The following is a 24,820-nucleotide window of genomic DNA, read 5'->3' on the forward strand; positions in this document are numbered from 1 at the left end:
ATACATAGGAATGAATCACTTAGGGCCAGATTCAGATGTTCCTCTTCACATAGGCCCTTCCTCCCCAAGCAAGCCCGATTCATTTCAATACAGAGCAAGATACTAGCATCCAAAGTCTGTCCCTTTTGGGGGGGGCGGTTAGGGACACTGCATGTTCGCACACACATGCACAATGCTCACGTGTGTCCGGCCAGGCCGTTTGTTCATCGGGCCGCTCTAGCTTGGATTCTGGGCTCCCCACAAGTCCCTAGAGCGTGCAACAGTCCTCAGCTCCCACCCAAGCGTCAGTGCAGGTGAACAAGACAAACTGCCAACTTAGGCTCTGAGAATGACTCTCCCTGCCAGGCTTCAGGGTCATCCAGCAGGCCACGGCCAGAGGAGCTGGAAGAAGGGATGGTGACGGGCTGCCGGCGGGACTGCGTGGGGAGGATGGGGAAGAGAAACGTCCAAAAGCAACACACACAGCTGCCATCCCCCAAGAACATGTTAATGCTCTCTTCACATCTGGTCATCTCTTAGACGCAAAGCACGCTCCCACGCTCCCTCCCCCCGACACGTGCGTTCTGGCCAGAACCGGAAACCAAAGCCAAGCTGCAGAAAAAACAAATCCCATCCGAAGGCCTCGGTTCCAGAGCAGATCGGCTCAGCTGCCCCAGAGTCCAGGTTCACAGATCCCAAGGCCAGAAGGGACCGTTGTGATCCCCTAGTCTGACCTCCTGTAGAATGCAGGCCAGAGAACTTCCCAAAAATAATTCCTGGAGCAGGGCTTTCCCAAACACATCCTATCTTGGTTTTAAAGAGTCAGCGATGGAGAATCCACCCTGGCCCTTGGTAAATTGTTCCAGTGGTTAATTACTCTCACTATTAAAAATGCACACCTTCTTTCCAGTCGGAATGGGTCTAGCTTCAACCTCCAGCCACTGGATCACGTTAGACCTTTCGCTCCCAGCCTGAGGAGCCCATTTTCACACATTTGTTCCCCATGTAGGTTCTTATAGACTGTGATCAGTCCCCGCTTAATCCCCTCTCCCCTGTGTCTCAGGGGGCCATCCAGATGCCACAAGGATTGAAAAGTGACTGGGTCTTAGAGACAGGGAGGCATGATGAATGGTCTTCAAACTCCCTTTCCCTTGTCATTGAGGGAGACCCCCGTATTAAAGAAAAGGGGCTCTTGAGATTGGCCCTCCTGGTTTTCGATATCAGTACTCCAGGGCCGGAAGTAACAGAGCCCAAGAGCTCAGTCTTCACTCCATTCCCAGCACGATAGCAAGCATGGACATGGGCAGAGCCCCAGGACTGCAATGAAACAAGGTCTCCATGCGGTTGCTGGGAAGTGCTGTTATATCTGATAGCTTGCTTTTTCAGATCGAGAGGCAGTGGGACTGCACAACAGGTCTGAAGCATTGGAAGGTAAAGACAGAGGTGGGCCATTGCACAGAGCTCAGGACTGAAACGTGACCATGGTGAATGGAGCGATGTACAGAGTGCTGTACTGTAGTTAAGTGATCATCCTCCACCCCAGAGGCAGCTGCATTTTAGCAATGTTAATAACGCATTTTGGGGGCTCTTGCTGCATGAAAGACTCTCCATAAATGTAGGCTATTCCTCTAGCTCAGCCCCTGAACTACAACCCATTTGGAGGTCCATTCACCGCTTATCAACACATGCAGGAAGTACCATTAAATGGAAACAAAACCCATTCTGTTCGAAAGAGGCACATTTCTGCCCTTCGATTTAGCTTCTTTATTCTATTGACTTCAGGTCTGATCGCCCCCTGGGGAAGTTGGGCTCAGTTGGAAGGAGACAAGGATCCTCTCTCCACTCATGGTGGGGAATCCAGCCAAACATCTTTCAGCAGAAAGCTGAAGGGACAGCAGCCACTTGATAGCGATGAGGGTTTGCTATTGAGATGGAAGGACTGTACCCAAACATATTGCACATTAAAAATTGAATGGGAAGAGAAATTAAGAAAAAATCTGTGTCCCTCATCAGGGTCAATACAGCCTTGCTGTCACAGATATTACATACTGGTTTGGGACTCTCTCTCTGCATCCCAGGGAGCGTGGCTGCAGCGCCTCTGCTGAGACACAGATTGAGCTGTTCCAGCTCATCCACTTTGCTTTGTGATGAGAGAGAGAGAGGAGAGGATCTGTGGGCTGCTGAAGAGCTGTGCTTGTGGGAGCACAAGGCACAGTCACCACCCGGCCAGGTGCGAGTGGATGGGGGAGTTTAACAAGGCACTATGTGAACGGTGGTCTCTCTGGAGATGTTGTGAGCCTGGCTTATCAGGGCATAGGATTTAAGGCCAGACAGAATTACCAGATCACCTAGCCCCAGCTTGCTAGTGGTGCAGAACTCTATATCCCAGCCCAGGTGACTCTAAAGATCTCACACCTTCACCTCCCAACATCCTGGTCCCCATCTTAGCTTCTTCCCCCTCACGCACATGTACCACAAACCTGGTTCCCATGGCTGCTGGTCTGGGAGTCCCTGCTTCCCAGATCTGCACTGAGGTGGGTATACACCTGCGCTAGTGTGCGGGGGGTGGGGGGTTACATCCAGCATTGGCCTTTGTATAGCATCCTGAGGTAGGAGGTCCTGGCTCATGGGGCTGCGGCTGTGCGAGAGGCTCAGCCAATCAAAATGCTTTGTCGCCCTCATGTGAAAGGCCCTAGACACACACTGGAGTGCCACCTAAGCAAAAACTTTAGGGGCAGAACCTTCCCCGTGCAAAGCGGTGGAAGGAAGGAGTGTTGGCCTAGGGCTTGCGCTCCTACCATGCATCCCGCTGCCTTCACCAGCTTGTGGGAGGAGAAGGGGAAGGCCTCGTTGCTGAGATCGGCGTCGAGAACCTCCTGAAGGACCATACGGCTGCAGGGAAAGAGCAGAAAACCCTGGTGAGAAGGATGCTACAACTAGGGGCCAGCAGGTCACTAGCTCACGCATGACACCCACTGTGCCAGCTCACATGGAAAGTTCTGCCTCTGGCGTGGCCTGAAAGGGCAGCTGGCTGTCTGCTTGGGAAGGACAATCTGCCCTGCCTCTCCCCTCTTTATTCTGTAGCCCTCTCTAGGTTCTGTGGGAAAGGCACACCGCCCACGGCGTAGGGCTGCCATCTACAGCCAGCGTCTTATCGTGACCTGCTTCTTCTCCTCATCACAACTCCTAGGGGACCAGAAAATGAAACCTACTAGTATCCTTTTCACTCACGTGCCATGGTGGTGTGTGTCCTGGGAGAGAGCATCGTCTCACTGAGCGTAAGTGGAAGAGGCACATTTCTATACCCTTGTGGTTAGGGCCTGGGATGCAAAGGAGCTAGGTTCTACTCCGGCTTCTGACACCAGGGCCGCCCAGAGGATTGCTGCTGAAGACCCGGCACTTCGGCAGCGGGTTCCAGGGCAGAAGGACCCCCCGCCGCCGAATTGCAGCCGAAGACCTGGAGCGGAAGAAGCTCCGGGGGCCTGGGCCCCGCGAGAGTTGTCCGACACAGACTCCTTTGGTGACCTTGAGCCTGCACAACAGAGGCCAGAGGAATTTACCAGAGATTCCTACGCCAGGCCCATAGGTCCAACTCCCAGGATGGCTTTGGCAGAGGGAGGCGACTCATGCTCGAGTCTGAATTTTGCGCCATTAAGACTGGGCACTGCTTCCCCGTATCTCACCTCCTCCCCCTCAGGACTGGAGGGTTCAGCGATCAAACCCGAGCTCAACCCAAAGCGGTGAGGGCGTTTCATTTCATTGGAAACATGCAGCCCAGCAGAAGATCCCCCCGAGGGTCCCCGCCCTACAAACACTTCCTAGGGCGTGTGGGAGCTCGCTGCCACAAGTGATCCCCTGCAGGCTACTAGCAGCGCGGGCACCTGATAGGGACCCACAACGGCTGGACTGCCCTGTTGTATCATTGCTGCTGGAGGGAAGTGGGGGAGGAAGGGGCATGGCCTGCAAAATGCTCTCAATCCTAGGCTTGGCTACAGAACAGCGCTTCCCAGCACAGCACTGGCTGCACCACTGAGCTCTGCGGAGGGGAATAAACGCGCTCTCGGCATTGCAGAGGCTTTTCCTTCATTATCGAGTCCTCACCGCCTTTCCCTGTCAGCAGCCCCAGTGGCTGGGGACACGCCAGCCGCTTCCAAGCCTTGAACTGGTTTCTAATGAGCACTGGCTTGTCACATATGGCAGAGACAAACGTAAGGGCGGCTGTGACACGTCGCTGTCTAACGCACATTTACAGCCCCGCCAACACGCTTCGGGGCCTGCCCCTCTGCCCAGCTCCCGTCACCTCTCTGGGCTGCGTGACACTAAAACCTGCCTTGCTGGCACTATCAATAGTTCAGCCGCTCCGGAACACTGAGCCAACACTACTCGGGGGTCAGTAAATACAGACACGTGTCCAGATTCTGCTCTCAGTGGGCACGTCTGCTGAGGGATAAAAGACCCGCAGCGTGGCCGTGGGCGGCCCGGGTCAGCTGGCTCAGGCTGCAGGGCTAAAAATTGCTGTGAAGACCAGGCCAAGCTCTGGGATCCTCCCCAATTGGACGGTGTTAAATTCAGTCACTTCACAGGGACCCTGGTCTCTTCTCCGGCCTCTCGGTGCTTACCTTGCCGGCCCCTGGATGCTGATCATTCCCAGCTCCTCGGAGCAGTCCACCAGCTTGCACTGCAACCTCATGTCCTGCAGCACCGTGGTGATGTGCGACCAGTTGTGCTGAGCAACAGCTCCACCAACAGCCAGGTAATAGCCATCCCCTGCAAGGAACACGGCCAGCTCTTGAGCCAGGCATGGGGATCAGCTGAGCTCAACACTCAGCTTGGCAGAGTGCTCCAGAGGCCAGATGCTTCTCGCAGCTGCTTGGGTCTGCCAAACTGGGCTGGGAGCCTCCCACAAGGGGGCAAACCCTGCAGTCCTTACTCGGGCAAAACTCCCTTAGAAGCCACTGGTCTCGATCCTGCAAGCAGCTAAACATAAGAACGGCCCTACTGGGTCAGAACAAGGCCCATCTAGCCCAGTATCCTGTCTTCTGACAGTGGCCAGTGCCAGGCGCTCCAGAGGGAATGAACAGAACAGGGAATCATCAAGTGATCCATCCCCTGTCACCCATTCCCAGCTTCTGGCAAACAGAGGCCAGGGCACCCTCGATTCAAATTTAAGTCAGTGAAAGTTGAGGGCTCTGCAGCACCTGCTGGGATCAAGCCCAGCAGGAGTTTTTCCTCAGTAAGGCCGGAGTGAGGTCTGAGAAAGTTGAGGGCCAGAGGATCTCCAGGATCTTTCCTTTGTTCATCACTTCTGCTTTCTGCAGCATCAGAAAGGGTAGATCAACCAGCAAAATAGAACAACAACAATAATCAAACCTGATACTAAATTGAAGTTTTGGACAAAGCTTTGAATTAGCTCCTTTTTCCCCCACCTTTTTTATGGTCTGGCGTCACCTAATGGAAACAGACCCTGGACCTGATCGTCTCTCCTCATCCCATCTAGTTGCAGTCACACCTGGGCAGAGTGGGTGCATAATGTTACCAAACCAGCATGGGGACTGTTGTGCACACACTTCGCCCAGGTGTGAACGCCTGACACGTGGTGCGGGTTAGGGGAGAAGCAGAAAATACAAATACAAAATTTGCCTTCCATTCAGCTCCAAAGGCCACCTCCCCGTGGGGGTGGGAGGGGAAGGGTTACTACTCTGGTGTTCCACAAGTCGCTCCAAGAGTTAGCATCCAAGGGGAGCATGATGCAGTCACACAGTGCCTCTGACCCGAACCTCTTAGATGATGTCTACACAGCAATTAAACGCCCATGGCTGGCCTGGGTCAGCTGACGCGCAGGGCTTGGGCTGTAAAACTGCTTTGTAGGCATTCGGTCTGGAGCCTAAGCTCCAGGAAGCCATGAGCAGGAAGGGTCCCAGAACCCAGCTCCAGCCCGAGCCAGAACATCCACACGGGCAAGCCACGGCCGTGCCATGGGGCTTTTAGTCCAGTGTAGATGTACCCTCAGCTCCAGTGTTGTTTTCCGATGCAGGCAGCTTCCCTGACTTGGCTTAGGGGCTCTATTATCTCCCAGATTGATCTTTTCTTTCTACAGTTCATCTTCAGAGTTCTCCAAGTACCAGGTACCAGCCATGCAATCCTTCAGCATGCAGCACTCCCATTCAATTCAACCGGGATTCTGTACCCAAGGGCTTGTAGGATCGGGTCATTCCAAGCGGCAAGAGTTTTTGTCAAGGACCCTTGAAACAGACAGCAAAATCTTCCCCCGAGGACCCTGGAAGCTGCTGTTTTCAGCCAGTTTGCCCTACTATAAAATTTAGTATTCCACCCGACACCGAGGTGTGAAGCCAGTCAGACGTGCAAGGCAAAACATCCTACGAGTACCCCGTGTACATGCTCACACACCCGTTACTGACATCCCCGACACCAGATACACAGAGAGAGCAACAAATCGCCTTGCCCTCACAAGCATGTTTTCCACAGAAATGTGACAGTGCCGGTTGCGTGCACTCAGTGGAAATGTAGCTGCATAGGTCCCCTGTGCTTTGTACCTTCAATCCAAAGGGATGCAAAGAGGGCAGGAAATGAAAGTCGCCTCTGGAAAAACTCAGCACAAATATATTGTGATCAAGCTCCCTGGGACAGCGAGGGGAGGTGTTTCCACAGTGCATTTCCCAGTTCTATTGCATGACCTCAACTTCTGGGAGATCACTAGAAAGGTCCAGATGGAAAAGGCAATTCTCGGTCAGGGTCCCATCCTCAGCTGGAGTAAACCGACATGGAATGATGCTGATTTACATCAGCTGAGGATCTGGCCTGTCAGCCTGGTCTCCATCACAAGATTTTGCCGGCATAGCAATGTCAGCTAGGAGTGTGAACAACAACAACAAAAATCACACCCGCAAACTGAGACAGCTCTGTCGGCAAAACTCCCTAGTGTAGATGCAACTAAGCCAATGGAAAAGCGCTTCCGTCAGCAGAGCTAATGCTGTTCAGGGCGGTGGGTTAGCTATGCAGACAGAACTCCTTCGATCAGCTTACACTGTGTCTCTGTTAGGGGGCTCTGCTCACCCAGCTATCCTGGCTGTAGTGTAGACAAGCCGGCACACACTGCTTCTCTGGCGTAGCTGTACCAGCCCAGGCTCTGTAGTACAGACCAGTCCTCTGTGCAGAAGGGCACGGAAATGGTACTGAAAATTCTTACAGCGACACAGGCCTGATTCTCCATGGCCCTGCATTCGGTACAGTATTTACGCCTCTGTAGGTGGGTATAAAATGCTACCAGAACAGAGTGGTTGTGTTCTATACCCATCAATAGCTGCACAAGGCGCTGGTCCAACAGAGGCTCAGCTCACGTACGCCAGGCTTCCTTCCGCATTGCCTTGGGCCTCGTGGGGCGTTTGGATGTGCCAGCTGACTGACCCACATGAAGCAGGGACGATTTCTATGCTGATGGGGGGAGGGGTAATAAGAATGGTGGGGAAGGGGAGCGAAGAGGATTTCCCCATTCATCGCTGAGCAATTCCCTCTGACACCACGCCAGGGTTACAAGGTTAATGAGGCCGGGGAGGCAGTCAGGGCTGTTCCATAGGGCCTGGGGATTACGCCATGGTCAACGTTTCTGCTGCATTCATGGCAGCGGGAAATGTCAGCAATGCCAAGGGGGGGAAAGCCCAACCCAGAGAAGGGATTCGGGAGCTGATTAATGCTCCATAATCGATCCCGCCTCTACCGCTCTGCACTCCAGAAATCTGTCATAACGCTAATAAGTGCAGCCACCTACAGTAATTGAAAAATAGATCTGCTTTTATTAAACTCCTCCATCACCCATCAAACACAGCAGCTCCCCGAGCAGCTTCCCTCCCTTCTCCAGGGGCGTGCGTGTCTGTGTTCAGTGCTCCTCACAGGGAGAGAGGAGCAGCACTGGCTGGAGCCAGGTAAAGCACAGGCAGGGGTTGTGTAGACGTTCTCCCCTCGAGCTCAGCAGAGACACACACACACACAGACCCCACCTATAACTCTGCCATTGCACCTTACTGATGACTTGCAGAGCCCCCAGCTCTTCTAGTCCCAGGCCGCTCCTAGGCAGAGTGCACGACATGGTGGGGTTTACGCGGAGGACAAATGGGCTGTGACCCCCAACCTTGTTTTCACTCAGGACCTAAGTCCAAGCTCTCCTTTTCCCGTGTGCGTGCCGCTCCGAGGAGCGTCTGGTCCTCTGCTGAAGCAGCAGTATCATTAGCAAACAGACGCCCAGGCTTCTGAGGCAATGCCATTTGGTGGAGCCATTGCAGATGAGCAAGATGCCCTCTGCCACTCAGCAGCCTCTTAATTCCATTTCGCCCCCCCATCCCCAGGCTGATTGCTCTGCTCCCTTCTAATTCCCCTTTATTGCAGCAGATCAGGACCACAGGAGAGGTCGCCCTTGCCCGAGAGCCATTCAGAGCAGCAGTGTCTGCACAAAACCTAATAATGCCAATAATCAGCCTCATCCTGCTTGGTTTGCAAGTGCCGGGGGGCAAAAGGGAGCGCTAATCCGGTTATGCCAATTGATAGATGAAGAGGAGGGGGAAGGAAATGCCAGCTGGCTGGTATTAAGTAATGCAATCACCCTCCGAACGCTGGCCAACAGAAGCAAGATTCCCTTCCAGCTGTAGTGGAAATCGAAGAGACGCTGTCAACGCTGGCAGGCCTCAAACTGAACCTGCAGCGACTCTTCCCCTTTTGATGCTGAAACAAATCTACTGGCTTCCACGGAGCGGGTGGCAGCATTGCTGGCCACCAGCCACATGCAGGATCTGGGGGCTCTCCCTACAGGACCTCACAAACCCATCCCTCCACCACCCACTTGCTTGCGCTGAAGAGCTGGATGAGGCTGATTCGAGCCTCTGCTGCCAGAGCCAACTTGTGAAGGAGAAGCTCAGCGTTCACGGAAAACAGAAGGCCAGGCCTGATTCTGGCCTGCGGCCAAGCCAAGCTCAGTGCAGCCAGGATGGCGGGTAAGGTGGCTGCACACAACCTCCATGGCTCTTGTACACTGGTAGCGGACAGGTACCAGAAAGGGATAGCTCAGTGGTCTGAGCATTGGCCTGCTAAACCCAGGGTTGTGAGATCAACTGGGGTAAAAATCTGTGTGGGGATTGGTCCTGCTTTGAGCAGGGGGTTGGACTAGATGACCTCCTGAGGTCCCTTCCAACCCCGACATTCTATGATAATAACAGCCCTGATGTAAACTAGAGCAGCCCCAGGGCTGCTCTGACTCATGCTGCCGGCAGTGCTTCCCCCTGTGGAGCCAACTAGCACCACAGAGTAGCTAGGGGACAGTGAGCTCCCCCCGCCCTCACCGCTTCTTCCAGCATTCATCTTGCACTGGGGCTGCCGGGTGGCATAGGGCTGTTCTCACCCCAGGGAAGACTCCCCCTTATGCTATGGTATTCCCAAGCATGGAAAGCTGCAGTCTGTGTGACCCTTTATGGCCTCAGACCCGGCATTCAGGAGGGCACAGAATCCAGGCCCCTGTGAAGAGCCATTAGCATGACCCCTGGGAATATCTGCCATGCCACAGACACGAGCCCCTTTTTGGAAGGTTGCTAGCACACCACCACCCCTGTCTCCCTATTGGCCTATTGTGTCCCAGCATGGCACAGGCTGAGGCCTGGAGCCCAATGCATTTATGACTCTCACGGGCCTGTAGCCAGTCTGGGGTACTCACATATTTCAGGGAGAGCACAAAATCCAGCCCAGTTGTCTAGGTGAGTGGGTGGGGATTGAGTGGAAGCTGGGCCCAGCAACAAAGCGAGAGCAATGCAGCAAGTCACCTAGGAGCAGGTCCACAGCTGGTGTCAATTATTATAGCTGCACTGACTTCAAAGAAGCGAGGACCATTTACACCATTGATGCCAATGGAGCAATGAGAATTCACAGTAGTGAGGATGTGCCCCTTAGGAGAGGATGCGGCAGCTGCTTAACAGAGCACAACAACACTACACAAGAGTTTGGGACAGGAAGTGAAGGAGAATGCTAAACTGTACATGAAGCTGCAGAGGGAATTTAAACTAAGCTGACACTGCCCATCAGCTCTAATATTTGCCAAGGGAACTTTTACGTCTATGCAAAGCAAGGGATTATCTCTCTGCTTTGGAACACTTGACGCTTTTACCTTCAAATGCTGGGGTCAATGAAGAGAACCGGGTCCCAGGGCTGATTTGACTGACGGTCAGATCGCTCTCAACGCCGCCGTGTTTGTTTAACATGCACGTGTAAACGGTCAGTCCTAGAAACAGGAGGAAAGAGACACTGGGGATCAAAACCTTCCAACAGCATTTTCGCAAATGCCATGTCTGAAAAATACAAAAATCTAACCAGGCATTGGAATCCTTCTAATCACTAATCAGTCCCCATGCAGCCGCTGCCTGTGCCACATCATTTAAGCTCACTCAGACCTCCCCCCTGTCCCACTCTACACTTAATCTTGAGAGGCAGCCCTCTCCATAATTCAGGAGTTAGGCCTCCCATGAGCAGAGACAGCTAATCGCATTGAATTGCATGATGAAGACAAAAGGGGACCAGAAAGGAGACCTCAGCAACTCAACTTCCCCTTGTGGTGCAGGCTGGGATTTGAAGCCATCTCTCTGGAAATGAAAAGGTTAATGAGTGATGCACAGCCCCTTCAAGGTGAACTGCATTTGAACAAGGAATTGCAGCTGAATGGGGCTGATTTTCCCCTCTCATCAGTGTCGCCCGATTAACTTCAGTGGCCATTCCCAGTTTACACTGGGGCAAGAGAGAACAGATTCAATCCCAAATGCACCATTCTTCCACTCAGATTATTAGCAAACTCCCCACTGACATCAGCCTATTTGTCCACTAGGTGTCACCACGGCTTATTCTAGTGCATGCATTTGCCCAGCAGTGAATTTTAACTGGACTCTGAGGGTCAGATTCTAACCTCGACTGCACCTGATTCAGAAGTCACGGTGTTTACACCAGTGTAAAGGAGATCCGAATGCAACCCTGGGAGAGGGCAGGGAAAACCTTCACACTCAGCTGCTTTCCAACATCGTCAGCGAAAGCAATAATTTGAAAGCTGACAGTTCAGGTCAAACAACGTAAGTCTTGTTCAAAGATATAATTTTGTAGGGTGGGTTTTTTGTACCATGCTCAGCAGAAACATCAATAAAACTGGCATCTTGTAGCTGAAATAACAAGGGTGAAGCAGTACCTGGTGACTTGCTAACATCAGCAGTAAACAGCCAGTCGGCCGCCTTCCTTGCTTCAGGACCAACCAGGTAGAATTTGCCAAAATAAGACATGTCAAAGACAGCCAGTGTATTTCTGCAGGTTAAGCATTCGTTCTTGATCTAAAAATTAAAGCACACCCAGGTGAAGCTAAGTCACCCTCTTCTTCCTCCACAAAAGGAGTCGCCAAGACAAATGAAAATCATTTATATAACGAGGTGGCAGAAACAAACAAAAAAAAGGAGGCATGTAACTCGTGCCTGAGCTTTCTGTAGCATTTTTTAAATGTTCCTTTAAAAATAGATATTCAAATGGAGCATCCCTGATAACAACACAGTCCCCCATACGCACTCGTATCCTGCTTCTTACGTCAATAACTTGGCTTTTGAGTTGGTGTCATCTTGTCAAATTTGTTTTCATTTTCCCCTAGAATTCATCTCCCAACTGCACGGATTTTGACTGAGTTCTGAATAGGGGATCACAGTGTTGCAGCAATGACACATTACAGTTAGAGGGAGGACTCTCCACTTTAAGTACCTGTTTTGTGGAGCTGATAAACTGGCTAGGGAAAAAAAATTCAAGTCCTTTCCATGCGTGTGCTCAACCCAAAAGCAACTCTTTCATTTAGGAAAGCAACAATAAAATTCCATTTGGCCATTTGTTTATTTTGAGGTTCCAAGCATGTAATGAAGGTGTTTGGAGGCATTTTTCAGTAAAGATGGGGAAAGCAGGGATTGGATTCAGTTTTTCCAAAGCTCGCCAGCTGGGTTTTGCAAAATCAACACCAGGAATAATGGTGTGGCTCCCGGTCTCATTGCTCTAACCCCACCCCAGTCTATGTGGTACGTGCGTATGGTTTTAAGACCAATGGTTCTGCTCTCCCTCTGCAAAGGGTTCTTCTCAAGACTCGCCCTCCTGCTCCAGACTCATCTCTCAAAGAGGAAATGCAATGAACGTGGTTGAAAAATGATGGCTTGGAAATAACCTGGTTGTAAGTGCCTTGAAAGTCATGCACTGTGCGTATGGGCCCCAACGCAACATTCGACTCCATTTTCACAATGCACTGAGCAGTAGAAATTCACCCCCATTGCCCAGCACAACGCCAAGGTACCTGAATCCAGGGGGCTGGAATGAATTCCAGCCTGAAAAATTCTGATGTTTATTAAGCATTTAACACGGCTCTGCAGTTATCCTTGGTGCCTGATCAAGTTAAGAGTAAGACAAAGTCCCTCTTCCCAATTCCTTACAGCCCCACGAGACCGCAACAAGCAGCTCAGTTGGCCTTTTGCTGCCCCACGATAAAATTATGGAGCAGAATGGTCCAGAGAAGGAGCCCATTGACTAGCCGGCATTTTCTACTCACAATGTCGTGATGAGGTGGGAAATCAAAGGTGTATTCATCCCCTAGCAGTTGGTTATAGAGGCAGGAGCCGTGGGGCTTTTGGTTATAAGCACCATAGTAGTCGTAATCCAAAACCTGACAACAAAGAGGGGAGGAGAAAAGGACAATGGAGGAAAACAATTGACAGTGAAATATCAGGGAAAGGGTGAGACCAGCAGGTGGGTTTGGGTTTGCAAGCTATTCTGGTGAGATTTCCACCACATTCAAACCACACCTGAAAACCAGCCCATTTGCCATGTTGGGTCGGACTGCGGGTGCAAGTTCCAATCCGGAAAGCGGATTTCAGATGCTCCCTCTTCCCCCGCCCCTTCCTGAAATAGGAAAGGGTTCAGATTTGAGGTTCGGGTGTTGGAGCATTTCACGCCCATTGCACACGTGCGCGCACACACACGCACCAAAAGCCTCTCCTCGGGTCCCATCACAGGCCTCCGTATGCCATTTAACAGGTCTCCAGGGCTTTGCCCCATGGTTTTAGCATGAGAAATGCTGCTGTGCTTACCGGAGCTGCGCCCCGCGGATTAAACCAGCCGGGTCTCTCCCAGCCATGCCTCTCCTGGTACACACAGCCTTGCTGGAGAAGCTCCTATGGACGTGGGGCAAAAAAAAGCTGTGTTAGAAACACCTGGGCACTGAACACCTGATCAAACCGGCCTCCTCCCCCAGGGTCACTTTCCAGACTGTATCCCTTACTGCCTCCGATTGCCCTGGCTACAGCTGAGCAGGGGATTTGTCAGGAAACTGGCTTTGGCTCCAGCCTTGGTTAGAGCAACCTAAGGGGTGCTCTCTATCTAGCACCAGCTCAATGATGGTCCTGTGTGCCAGATGGGTGTTACTGAGATCAACCCTGGCATAGGTAACTGGCATGGCAGCCAGTTCAGCAAAGCCAGGTGGCACCCCACCACACTCTCTCTGTGCTCTGAGACAGGTTGGTCTGAGCAAAGAACTGAGAGCAAGGCTCTGCTGAGTTCTAATTCTGGCAACCTGATCTGATAGGGTAACAAGACTTGTGGATGGGGGGGAAACGGTAGATGCGGTGTAGCTTGACTTTAGTAAAGCTTTTGATATTGTCTCACATGATCTTCTCATAAACAAACTAGGGATTTCCCCCGTGTTTCTGTTTTCCCTGCCCCACACTCTCCTATCCCTGCTCTAAACTGTGCCCTTCCCCAAAATGCCCAGTCACATACACTGGCCATCTGTCTCAACCCCCATTTGGTCACTGAGCCCAAGCTGGGGGTTTGGGAGGAAGGCTTATCTCAGGGGAGTCTGCACGGCATAACCTGCATTTTCACTGCCCTGTGAAGCACCAGACACACCAGGAAAGCAGGAGTGGAAACCAGGGTGACCCTTCCCAAACATTAATTAGATGGGGGCTGCTCTGAGGGCAGGAGGTGGAAGGAAGAGAAGGAACAAAAGACAGGAGCCTCGCAAAACAATTCACTCCATGCAGGCGACCAACACAAGGACTTCCGGTGGACATTAGCAATGCACTGGTCTGCACACGGGTGAATTCAAGCCTCTATAAGGTGTGCACCGGAAGAACCAAAGGGGAAAGAATAGTGGGGTTCATTGGAAAATGCTTCTAACAAGCTAGTGAATAAACAACAATGATCAGACCTAGATGAAATTCTATGGCTTCTATTATGCAGACTATCAGGTCCCTTCTGGCCTTAAAATCTATTAATTGGCGCAGACAGGCATCGGATTATTATAAAAGGGAATGGGATTGTAGGAAGTGGGGTCTGGGATCAACTCGATATAGTCCTTCCTCCAGGAGTGGCCAGTACAGAGTCTTATTTAATTTAATTTAATTATTGGGCTGGGTGGGGAGGAGAGGGACTCAGGTGTTTGAGTAGCTGGGGGAATGAAATTTCTTCCCAGCCCCAGACAATTATTAGTTGGCTTAATGTTCTGAAGGCAAACAATGTGTGTTTTAATATGGCTACATTCCACTGTGCTAGCTGCTGTACAAACAAAACCAAAAGACAGCTCCTGCCCCCATGAGTTTGCAATCTAAATACCAGACAAGAGACAACAGATGGACCAGATATAAGGAAAGGAAACAACGAGACAGTATTGGTCAGGATGACAGGCAATGATCTCTGCACACCAAAGACCTGAATGCAGTGAATTAATAATATAATAACATCTTGTAGCAAGGAGTTCCACAGGCTCCATACGCACAGTGCCAAAGTTTGGGTTATATTGTGTTGATTGGTAACTGAATGACGATAAGCACAAGGGCCAGATTTTCCCCAACATAAATTTTTAAAGTAGTAAAAATAATATTCTGATTTAATATTCATATGCCCCCTTTTTCATTTCTTCCCCATTCCCCTCTCCAAAAAAGTCTTGCCTCACAGTAATTAGGTGAACCATCATGATATTTTTGTTTTGTGTTTATGTTCAGAAAGAACATTTATTGTTGAATATTTTAGAAATGATCCACGTCTATTTATAAAACACACCCATGTTTTGGCACTTAGTGTATAAATACCAGGTTGTCAGTCAAATGGGCAACACGTATTAAACATGCTATTAAAACAAAATTGCATTCTCAGTGACAGAAAACAACTGAGCTGTTGACAGCAGAGTGGGGTGTGCATGTGAGGGAATTTCTGTATCGCTCCTCAAGGCTCTGCACTACAGTGCCGGGGGGTGGGGGTGGTAAATGGAGGGATCAGAATTAACAACCAGCTGAAACTGGCTCAGGAAACTTGGTTTCCGATTCTGATCTTGTTCACACTGGTGCAAAGGTAAATGGAGTCACTTGAGATTTACAGCAGCGTAAATGAGATCAGAACCTGGTCCCCTGGCTGCAAGCAGGTGGTTTTGGTGGTGCTGAGACATGGTAATAGTGGGTGTTGCATGTGCAAAGCATCTTTGAAAAATCAGGTCTCTTTTTTAAGACCCCAAATTTGAAAATGTTGGCCTGAAGGGATTGGTTCAAGATGGCATAGGACGTCAGCAGCAAAGGCAGGAAGAAAAGCCAGTGGTCCAGACTCTATCCACTCAGAGAGCTCGCCCCTCCAGAAAACGAAAGAGCAGTAGGCATCAGAGACCAACCAGCTGCCAAGGGCACCTGCAAAACCTTTTCCAATGAGGCAGGGACCTGGTGCAATCCCAGGAAAGCGCTCACTATTTAAAGGTCCGTCTCCACATTTCTAAGGTCCTGTATCCCTTCTCCTCAATCCCCCTCAAGTCTGCCCGGTAAGTGTCTCCAGGAACAGTTCGGCATCAGCCCAGTACCAGGCGTGGGACCGAGCAGAGAGACAAAGCCAATGGCAGCTTTTGAGCTCCCCTTTAGAAACCCTCCTTCCTGAGGTTTTCTGCCACCGAGCGGTTTCGCTCCAGCCACGCCAGCCCGGCCTTTCTGAGGGATTCGGAGTCGGGCAGTGACAGCTGGGTAACAGAGCCCTGGAAACTGACAGGCCGTAGTTGGCTATTAATACAGCACCATCTGCTTGAAAGTGTCGTCCACCCACACTGCCATCTCCACATGTCACTCAGCCAGGCTGGTTTTTAAAGAGACCCATCATCACACAGGGGCTCAGCCACAGGTAAGACGCTGCTGCGGTGGGAACAGGAGCCCTGCAAACACGCTGAGCAGCTCCATCAACAGGACACCGCGACCCCGTGACACCGCTTTGCGCTAGCCATGCAGGAGACCCCCGGGCCCAGTTCGCCACTGGTGTATTTGGGCACAGTGCCCTTGATTTCCAGGGAGTGGTGCCCGGTCACACCAGCAATGGATCAGGCCCCCGGGCTTCGGCCCTGTCTCCAGTCTGGCACTTTCTGAGCCAGGAGGAGGCAGCAAGCGTAGCCTTTTGCATTGCTCAGTGGTTCACCTTGCGGCCAAATAAGCAGCTGCTTTTCTGGGGACTGAAGGGCAGGCCCGGCCATTGCCCCCTCAACGTTTGCTGAGTGGGCACGTGCTCATGGACAAGGCTTGCTTAGATTTCATGTAGCTACCAGTGCCAGCTGGGTGCCTTGCTCCCCCGTGCCCTCAAGTCAGCATTTCCCAGGGGGTTTGGGCACCGACCTCGTGCAGGGGGTCCCTCCTCATGTTGCGCCCAGCCAGTGGCTCGTCGTAGGGGAAGACGACTGAATAGTTCTTGGCGTACGACTCGTGGCTTCGCTCCCGGATCCAGCGGTTGTTGGCGGTGAGAGAGCGGTGAAACCTCCTGAAAGGCAAAGAGAAGGTGACCTTCAGAGGCAAAGCTCCCAGCCCGTGCTCTGAGGGCCACGCGACCTTACCGCAAAGGGAGGAAGCCATTGTTACTTGGATTAGAGCAGCCCCTGGAGTCTGCAGCTGAACTCACAGCCCCCTTGTGCTAGGTGCTGTACATACACATAGTGAAAGAGCCTGCAGTCTAAACAGACAAGGCAGGCCTCTGAAAATACCGGCTGTGCAGGCACCTCCCTGGCCAGTGCAGAGCTGGCATCAGGGCTCTACACCGGCCCTGCTCCGAGTCCCCTGGAGTAGGGTGTCAGGGGCAGGCTGGGCAGAGGGAATGTGAGGGAAAGGATCAGGAGGGCGTGGGCGCAGACCAGATTGCACCACAACTATTCGCCACCTCCTGGGGCCTGCACAGCTGATTACCAGGCTGCAAGCTAGGGGTACCATGCACGCCGCTCACCCACAGCTCTGCCACTCCCCTCAGCCTGCCGTGACCTGTCGCACGCTAGCCCAGCGCCCGGGCACTCACACAGCTCTGCCACTCCCCTCAGCCTGCTGTGACCTGTCGCACGCTAGCCCAGCGCCCAGGCACTCACACAGCTCTGCCACTCCCCTCAGCCTGCCGTGACCTGTCGCACGCTAGCCCAGCACCCTGACACTCACACAGCTCTGCCACTCCCCTCAGCCTGCCGTGACCTGTCGCACGCTAGCCCAGTGCCCGGGCACTCACACAGCTCTGCCACTTCCCTCAGCCTGCTGTGACCTGTCGCACGCTAGCCCAGCGCCCAGGCACTCACACAGCTCTGCCACTCCCTCAGCCTCCTGTGACCTGTCGCACGCTAGCCCAGCGCCCGGGCACTCACACAGCTCTGCCACTCCCCTCAGCCTGCCGTGACCTGTCGCACGCTAACCCAGCGCCCAGCCACTCACACAGCTCTGCCACTCCCCTCAGCCTGCTGTGACCTGTCGCACGCTAGCCCAGCGCCCAGGCACTCACACAGCTCTGCCACTCCCCTCAGCCTGCCGTGACCTGTCGCACGCTAGCCCAGCGCCCAGGCACTCACACAGCTCTGCCACTCCCCTCAGCCTGCCGTGACCTGTCGCACGCTAGCCCAGTGCCCGGGCACTCACACAGCTCTGCCACCTCCCTCAGCCTGCTGTGACCTGTCGCACGCTAGCCCAGCGCCCAGGCACTCACACAGCTCTGCCACTCCCTCAGCCTCCTGTGACCTGTCGCACGCTAGCCCAGCGCCCAGGCACTCACACAGCTCTGCCACTCCCTCAGCCTGCCGTGACCTGTCGCACGCTAGCCCAGCGCCCGGGCACTCACACAGCTCTGCCACTCCCCTCAGCCTGCCGTGACCTGTCGCACGCTAGCCCAGCGCCCAGCCACTCCTAGCCCAGCGCCCGGGCACTCACACAGCTCTGCCACTCCCCTCAGCCTGCCGTGACCTGTCGCACGGTAGCCCAGCGCCCGGGCACTCACACAGCTCTAGCTCAGCCTGCAAAGCTCCCTGCTTTTCTGTCACACACACACTCCCTCGGCTTTGCCATTGCCCCTTGACTCTGCCCCATTGCACCCCTGTTACTTCAGTCCTGGCCTTCCCACAGTGCCCCCTCCTATTCCAGTCCTGCTTTCACTCCCCAACTCTGGCCCACATCCTGAACTGGTGTAAACCAGGGTAGCGCCACTCAATTCAATGCCCATTTACATCAGCTGAGGATTCGGCTCGGGTCTGAAAATATCCTGAGCTTCATCGGCCTCTTCTTTGCACCTTGTGTGGTCACCTACCCCTGCACAGGGTGGTCTTGATTCTTCACCTCCCTGAATGTTGTGCTGCCATTTGCACCAGGACCAAAGGAGCACCAAAGATGCCGCCACACTCCCTTTGTTTCTGGTGGAGGATGCCTGGAACTAGTGACATGAAGCAGGAGCAGAGAGGGGGAAAGTACGACTGACCCTGGAAGAAGACACTTTCCAGCTCTCTCCCTGATTACAAGAAAGACGCACCGCCACCACATCGCGCAGCCCGAACCATGCAGGATATGTGAATGCACATCAGCGCTTAGAGAAACCGGGGCATAACTGGCATTGACTAACGCATCCGTGTCTGAGAGGCCTCAATGCTTCAGTGACGCACTTGTAAAATGTGTGGTGTGCGCCTCTAATAGCTGGTTGTTTGAAGGTTCAGCTACTCCTCGTCCTGTCGGCTAAAGGAATTGCCACTTTAGCTCAAGTCTGTGCTCAGGTACTGAAGTCCTAGGCTCTGACCCTACTCATGCAATAGGGTAAATATGGTTTGTTTCAATCTTTTTTTATAGCCATATTTAACTCTGTTACACTGGTCTAAATCCATTGCAGTGTTTAATACACAGTGCTTTGGATCCAGAGGTCTCACAAACACTCTGTAAAAAATGGTAAATATCTTAATTTTTCCAGAGGAGAAACTGAGGCACAGAGCAGGGATGTGATTTGGCCTGAAGTCACTCAGCAGGGCCGTGACAGAGCTCGGAGTAGGACCCAGGTCTCCTGAGTCCCAGTCCAGAGCACTGTCTACTGGGACACACTGCTGCCCACAGCACCACTGCCTTCATTAGATTAACTGTCGATCTCTACTGGAGAAACCGAGATCCTGAATTTGGTTCTTTGGGTCTGTGCCTCCCTTTAAAGTCTCTGCAGATTAAAGGGTGAGATGGAGCCTAAGAATTCTCATCTGTTCTTTATCAAAGCAAATGTAAGAAACAGAGTATGTGAGACAATGGACCACAGCAGAACCAACTCACACCATATGCGACCAAGCTGTACTGTTCCCTGAGCTGGATGCTTTTTATGCCACATGGACCAAATTCTGCAGCTCTGATTTAAGCAGATTTATACCAGCATAACTGGGGGCAGGATATGGTCTCATGGCGGGGAGGAGGGGAGAGCAGGATATTTCAGGTTAAGTCGAGCTGGCCTGCAAATGAAACATACGCCTGAAAAAGGAACGAGCCATGAATATTCTTTACGTTTTTCGTCCAGTTCTTCCCAGACTGAAATAGACATAAAACCCAAAGCATCTGAAATTTGTTGGACATAATTTTCATCTCTCAAACAGAAAAGCTCCTTGAAGGAATGTGCTACTTCAGCACATGCTCATATTATTATTATTAACAGAGACCTATAACTCACCGACAATAACCTCCTAGTCTCTTACCCATGGCACCTTTCCCATCCATTGACTTTGGCAAGCCGGGGAGCGTGTCTTGCAAAATTGCAGTGGGCTCCCATCCAGCCCAAAGCCCCCAGGTCTGGAGAAGGGGGGAGGGAAGACATCAGGCCAAAGGCAAGACAGAATATCATTTATAGGGCCTTTTCAAACAATGCTTTAAGCTCCCCTCCCCCACCCCCATTTTCTTCATGCACAGGGGATGGGGAGCACTCGGAAAACAGCAGATCAGACCACAACCACAACAGAAAAAAGGCTTGACCTTCTATTTCCCCGCCTCTTGCCAGCAATAGAATTTTTTAAGGGACTAATGGGGAAGCCGTATCTCCCCAACTCTCCATTGAGGTTAATGCCGGGGTTTGCAGAGACTGTCACCCTGCCTCAAGGCCTCTGCTGTGGCGAGAGGGGTGGGACAGGGGATGCTAACATGTGCAGCCCTTTCATGCGGCTTTTTCTTCCACTCTACTCTGTGCTGATTAGGTCTCAGCTGGAGTATTGTGTCCAGTTCTGGGTGCCACATTTCAGGAAAGGTGTGGACAAATTGGAGAAAGTCCAGAGAAGAGCAACAAAAATGATTAAAAGTCTAGAAAATATGAGAGAAGACTGAGAAAATTGGGTTTGTTTTGTCTGGAGAAGAGAAGAGAAGACTGAGAGGGGACATAACTGTTTTCAAGTGCATAAAAGGTTGTTACAAGGAGGAGGGAGAAGAATTGTTCTTCTTAACCTCTGAGGATAGGATAACAAGCAATGGGCTTAAATTGCAGCAAGGGCGGTTTAGGTTGTTGGGCATTAGGAAAAACTTCCTAACTGTCAGGGTGGTTAAGCACTGGAATAAATTGCCTAGGGAGGTTGGGGAATCTCCATCATTCGAGACTTTTAAGAGCAGGTTAGACAAACACCTGTCAGGGATGGTCTAGCTCAGGGGTAGGCAACCTATGGCAACCTTGCCGAAGGCGGAACTCGAGCTGATTTTCAGTGGCACTCACACTGCCCGGGTCCTGGCCACCGGTCTGGGGGGCTCTGCATTTTAATTTCATTTTAAATGAAGCTTCTTAAACATTTTAAAAACCTTATTTACTTTACATACAACAATAGTTTAGTTCTATATTATAGACTTATAGAAAGAGACCTTCTAAAAATGTTAAAATGTATTACTGGCACGTGAAACCTTAAATTACAGTGAATAAATGAAGACTCGGCCCACCACTTCTGAAAGGTTGCTGACCCCTGGTCTAGATAATACTCAGTCCTGCCATGAGTGCAGGGGACTGGACTAGATGACCTCTTGAGGTCTCTTCCAGTCCTATGATTACTGCTGGGGAATATCCCGGAGCTGAATTCCTCTGGATTTCAAGACAGTTGGGATCTGGATCCAATACTTTGCAACTGGCCTTTTGTCCTGCTGTGTAATGGACTAAACATCTTTGTATTTGGGGAAGCTCAGGTCTAGTTTTGTAGCTCATACCCATCACAACCCTCCACTTATCACCTGCATTCATCAGTGGTTAGACTCAGCACAGAGACTTAGGCACGGGAGCCCCAGAGGCCATGCAGACTCGCAGGCCGGAAAGGAAACCCACTGGCAAAGAGCCTTTCGAATAATAATCATGGGCGTCAGGCCGGTCAGCTCTCTGGGACCTGGTCTTGCTTGGAGAGCTGGGATTGGGGCCTCAAAAGCCACGGTTGTCTGGTATATCAGCATGCACCACTTCCCGTGTCATCGCTCACCCACCAGCCCTCTTCCTGGAGCCTCAGCCCGTGTACCAGGGCAGTGAACATTTGACAGAAGCAAGAGCAGCAACCGCCAGCAGATGAAATATTTACAAGTGAGCATTTGGAAGAATAAATATTTAAATATGTGGAAAAGGGAGCTATTTAAAGAGGAGTATAAAAATAATAATAAAAAAAACCCAGCAAGGATTGGCACTGGGTTCATAACTCCAGGAACCACAAACCAACAAACAGGCTGGAGTCTGACTTGCCATCTGGCAGAGACACAAACCAACCTGACGGCTAGAAAATCCATTACGCATAGGAGCTATAAGAAGCTCCATACCAAGCCTTTGCCCTGTCCAGATCCCTCTTTGGAAAACTATGTTCTGCTCCCCTGGCAGTTTCAGCTGGTACTGGTGTTCTTCACATGCTGTGAAACGTTCAGCAGCTGCCACATTCCAGCCAGAGGTGGCTGTCTGTCAGTGGTGGGTGAAGTGATAGATACATACATAGGCACATGTGGGAGGCAAATTCACCCTTGGTGTAACTCCATCGAAGCTAATGGAGTTACATGAAGTCACACATTTTGATCAACATGTTTTTAAAAGGCTTTCAGATCTGTCAAGCTGAAAGCTTCTGTGCTTGATGCTGTGTGCGCACTAAGATAGCGTGATCATTATTAGACATGGAGGGGGAGATTGTAATAGCTGCCTGGACAACTCAAATCCCTTCATTAAGTTCGAGAATCTCAGCTGCAGTTTTTGGAGATGAGACAAAACTGCAAAGCTCAGATCTGGATGACAAACCCCACACGGCTTTTCGTATGTGCCCAGCACCCCTTATAATATTGCAGCAGGTTCCTTCCCAGATTAATGGTCTCCATCATCTGTGAGCAGCATATTTCCTAAAGAGGCACCAGCTGCAGGGCTCGGAGCGGGAAGGTCAAACACTGTATTTTTCTGCTGTCTCTTGCTAACAGTAAGGTGAGCTGTTCCTTTCCATGGAACTAGCCTGGCCCAGTGGGTCTGTGCTGGGTCTGCCTTTTGTTGCGATGTGACTTTTAAAGCTCACAGCTGACAGCTTTTTTCATCATCATGCCTATAAAACAACAAACCCAATAAAGTATAATTGAAAACGAAAAACCAATTACAGAGCCGGCATCAGCTCATTCAAAACCTCATGGCCCATGTCCTGCTGTGGGAGGAAGATAATCTTTCGTCAATTGAAATCGTCACCTCGATTATTAACTTAGAGGATTAGGCACTGCACTAATTGAACAACAACAAAACCCAGATATAATTACCCTGTCTTCTCTCATCATTGCAATCTCCTGGTGTCTGATGGAAGCTGTTTGCATGAAAACGCAATGGGGGAAATGAGATAAATCCAACATGTAAATTCATTAAAGCTATCCAGTGTAATTAATTCCAGCTCTTCAGAGAGACAGGGGCAGCTGCCGAGAGATTGGCCCTGTGCACACATGGAAATCAGCCTTGTCAGCCTGCAGACACCCAGTTTTGAGTACAAGCCAGCGTAAGCAAAACTACCTCATAACAACAGGCCTAGCTTGGGCACCGAGCAACATCTCGGAGAGCTGCTCCCATTCATTCACCCAGACGCATAGCCTCCATTTCCCTTGCACCTCAATCAAGTGCAATAAGACCAGCGTTTGAAAGGAGCTTCCATCGTGTCTCTTACTTTGCCCCTGCAATTTTCCAGGTGCACTTGATGCCAGTCAGGCATCTAATTACCTGAACTGCCCAGCCCGTCAGTTAGACTGTGCTGTCTCGTGACGCGACATGCTGTGTCTGGGGCTTGAGCATGTTAAAAGGAACTTCTGGCTCCTGTGAGCGCTACATTCCTCTCCACCTTCTCCAAGCCAGACCGCTTAAGCATTAGTGCAGACCCCAGAGCCCAGATCCATCAACCGATGCAGCCAGGGGAATTCAATCCACAGCCTGCTGGTCCACAAGCAAGTACCAGCCCAGCTGAGTCCTCTGATCCCGCTCCCCACACCCCAACTACCTCTCTATTTATAGCTCTGCTAGGGAAGGTCTCTGCGTGACCTGCCATGTTGCTTTCCACCTGAATATGCACATAGGGGATGGGAGGGTGCTGGGAAGAAACTGACTTGAAGCCAGACTGAGGAAATCACCTTGTGCAGGCTTTATCTTTCCGAAAACTCTTTCTTTACTTTGAGTAACTGAAAATGAGTCCACTCCCCACTCCCCAGCGTGCCTCCATTAGAAACCTTTGGCCAGAGGGAATACCGCACTTTGAGCAATTACTGACACAACAGAAAGATCAGCAAATCCCTGACAGCCCATCCTCCCTTGCACAGTTAACCCCACCCCCATCCCCCACTCGATTTTGGGCATGAGGCAGAGCAACGCAAAGTACATTGCCTCTTGGCTGGGAGAGGATCACACTCTCTAAGAGCACCTGGTCACAGGCCTAATACTCCCGCTTGGCTAGACCTGGACTCAGGCCACCAAGTTCGGAACAGGGGTTCCAAACACCCCTACGTTAGGAGGTGCTTGGGATGGGGACATTGGTTTGCTCCATTAAAAAGATACTAATGGGGCTACTTGCAAAAACTCGACCCAATTAGTGGGTGTTTTGAGAGTCGCACGGCAAAGGGTGTCGTCATGAAAACCCCAGTTCCGGCAGACACATAAACACATGAGAATCGGAGCTGTCTTTTTATTTAGAACAGTTTCTGGTTTGCTCACGTTTGCAGAGCAAAACTTGAAGACATGACCCCAATGCATCCTCGAGGCTCACAAACCAAGGCACAAAGGAAAAGAACCCTAAAAATCATTTTAAAAAAAATCTCATGATTTTTGAATATCTGGGGGCTGCCTGTACTATTTCAAACACCCCTAATACTAATCATAGAATATCAGGGTTGGAAGGGACCTCAGGAGGTCATCTAGTCCAGGGTTTCTCAAACAGGGGTCACTGCTTGTGTAGCTCTCATTGGCCCGGAGCCGCGATTGGCCGGACCTACGGACAGGGCAGGTAAACACACCGGCCCGCCAGAGGCTTTCCCTACACAAGCGGCCACCCCTGTTTGAGAAACCTTGATCTAGTCCA

The 24,820-nt window shown here is 51.4% G+C and overlaps 1 protein-coding gene across 3 annotated transcripts in view; it reads right to left on the reverse strand.

The window, feature by feature from the left end:
- SARDH (sarcosine dehydrogenase) overlaps positions 1-24,820 on the reverse strand; it is an 82,833-nt gene that overhangs the window by 34,266 nt on the left and 23,747 nt on the right. For all 3 annotated transcript variants that reach the window (XM_044993038.1, XM_044993040.1, XM_044993039.1), the window contains exons 11-17: positions 16,665-16,806; positions 13,122-13,205; positions 12,584-12,697; positions 11,204-11,342; positions 10,142-10,255; positions 4,599-4,746; positions 2,778-2,871 (exon numbers count right to left, since the gene is read on the reverse strand). In XM_044993038.1, the coding sequence (XP_044848973.1) occupies positions 2,778-2,871; positions 4,599-4,746; positions 10,142-10,255; positions 11,204-11,342; positions 12,584-12,697; positions 13,122-13,205; positions 16,665-16,806 (835 nt within the window). The remainder of the gene's footprint in view (positions 1-2,777; positions 2,872-4,598; positions 4,747-10,141; positions 10,256-11,203; positions 11,343-12,583; positions 12,698-13,121; positions 13,206-16,664; positions 16,807-24,820) is intronic.

Source organism: Mauremys mutica, chromosome 18, assembly GCF_020497125.1.
Source record: "Mauremys mutica isolate MM-2020 ecotype Southern chromosome 18, ASM2049712v1, whole genome shotgun sequence".
Lineage (NCBI taxonomy): Eukaryota > Metazoa > Chordata > Testudines > Geoemydidae > Mauremys > Mauremys mutica.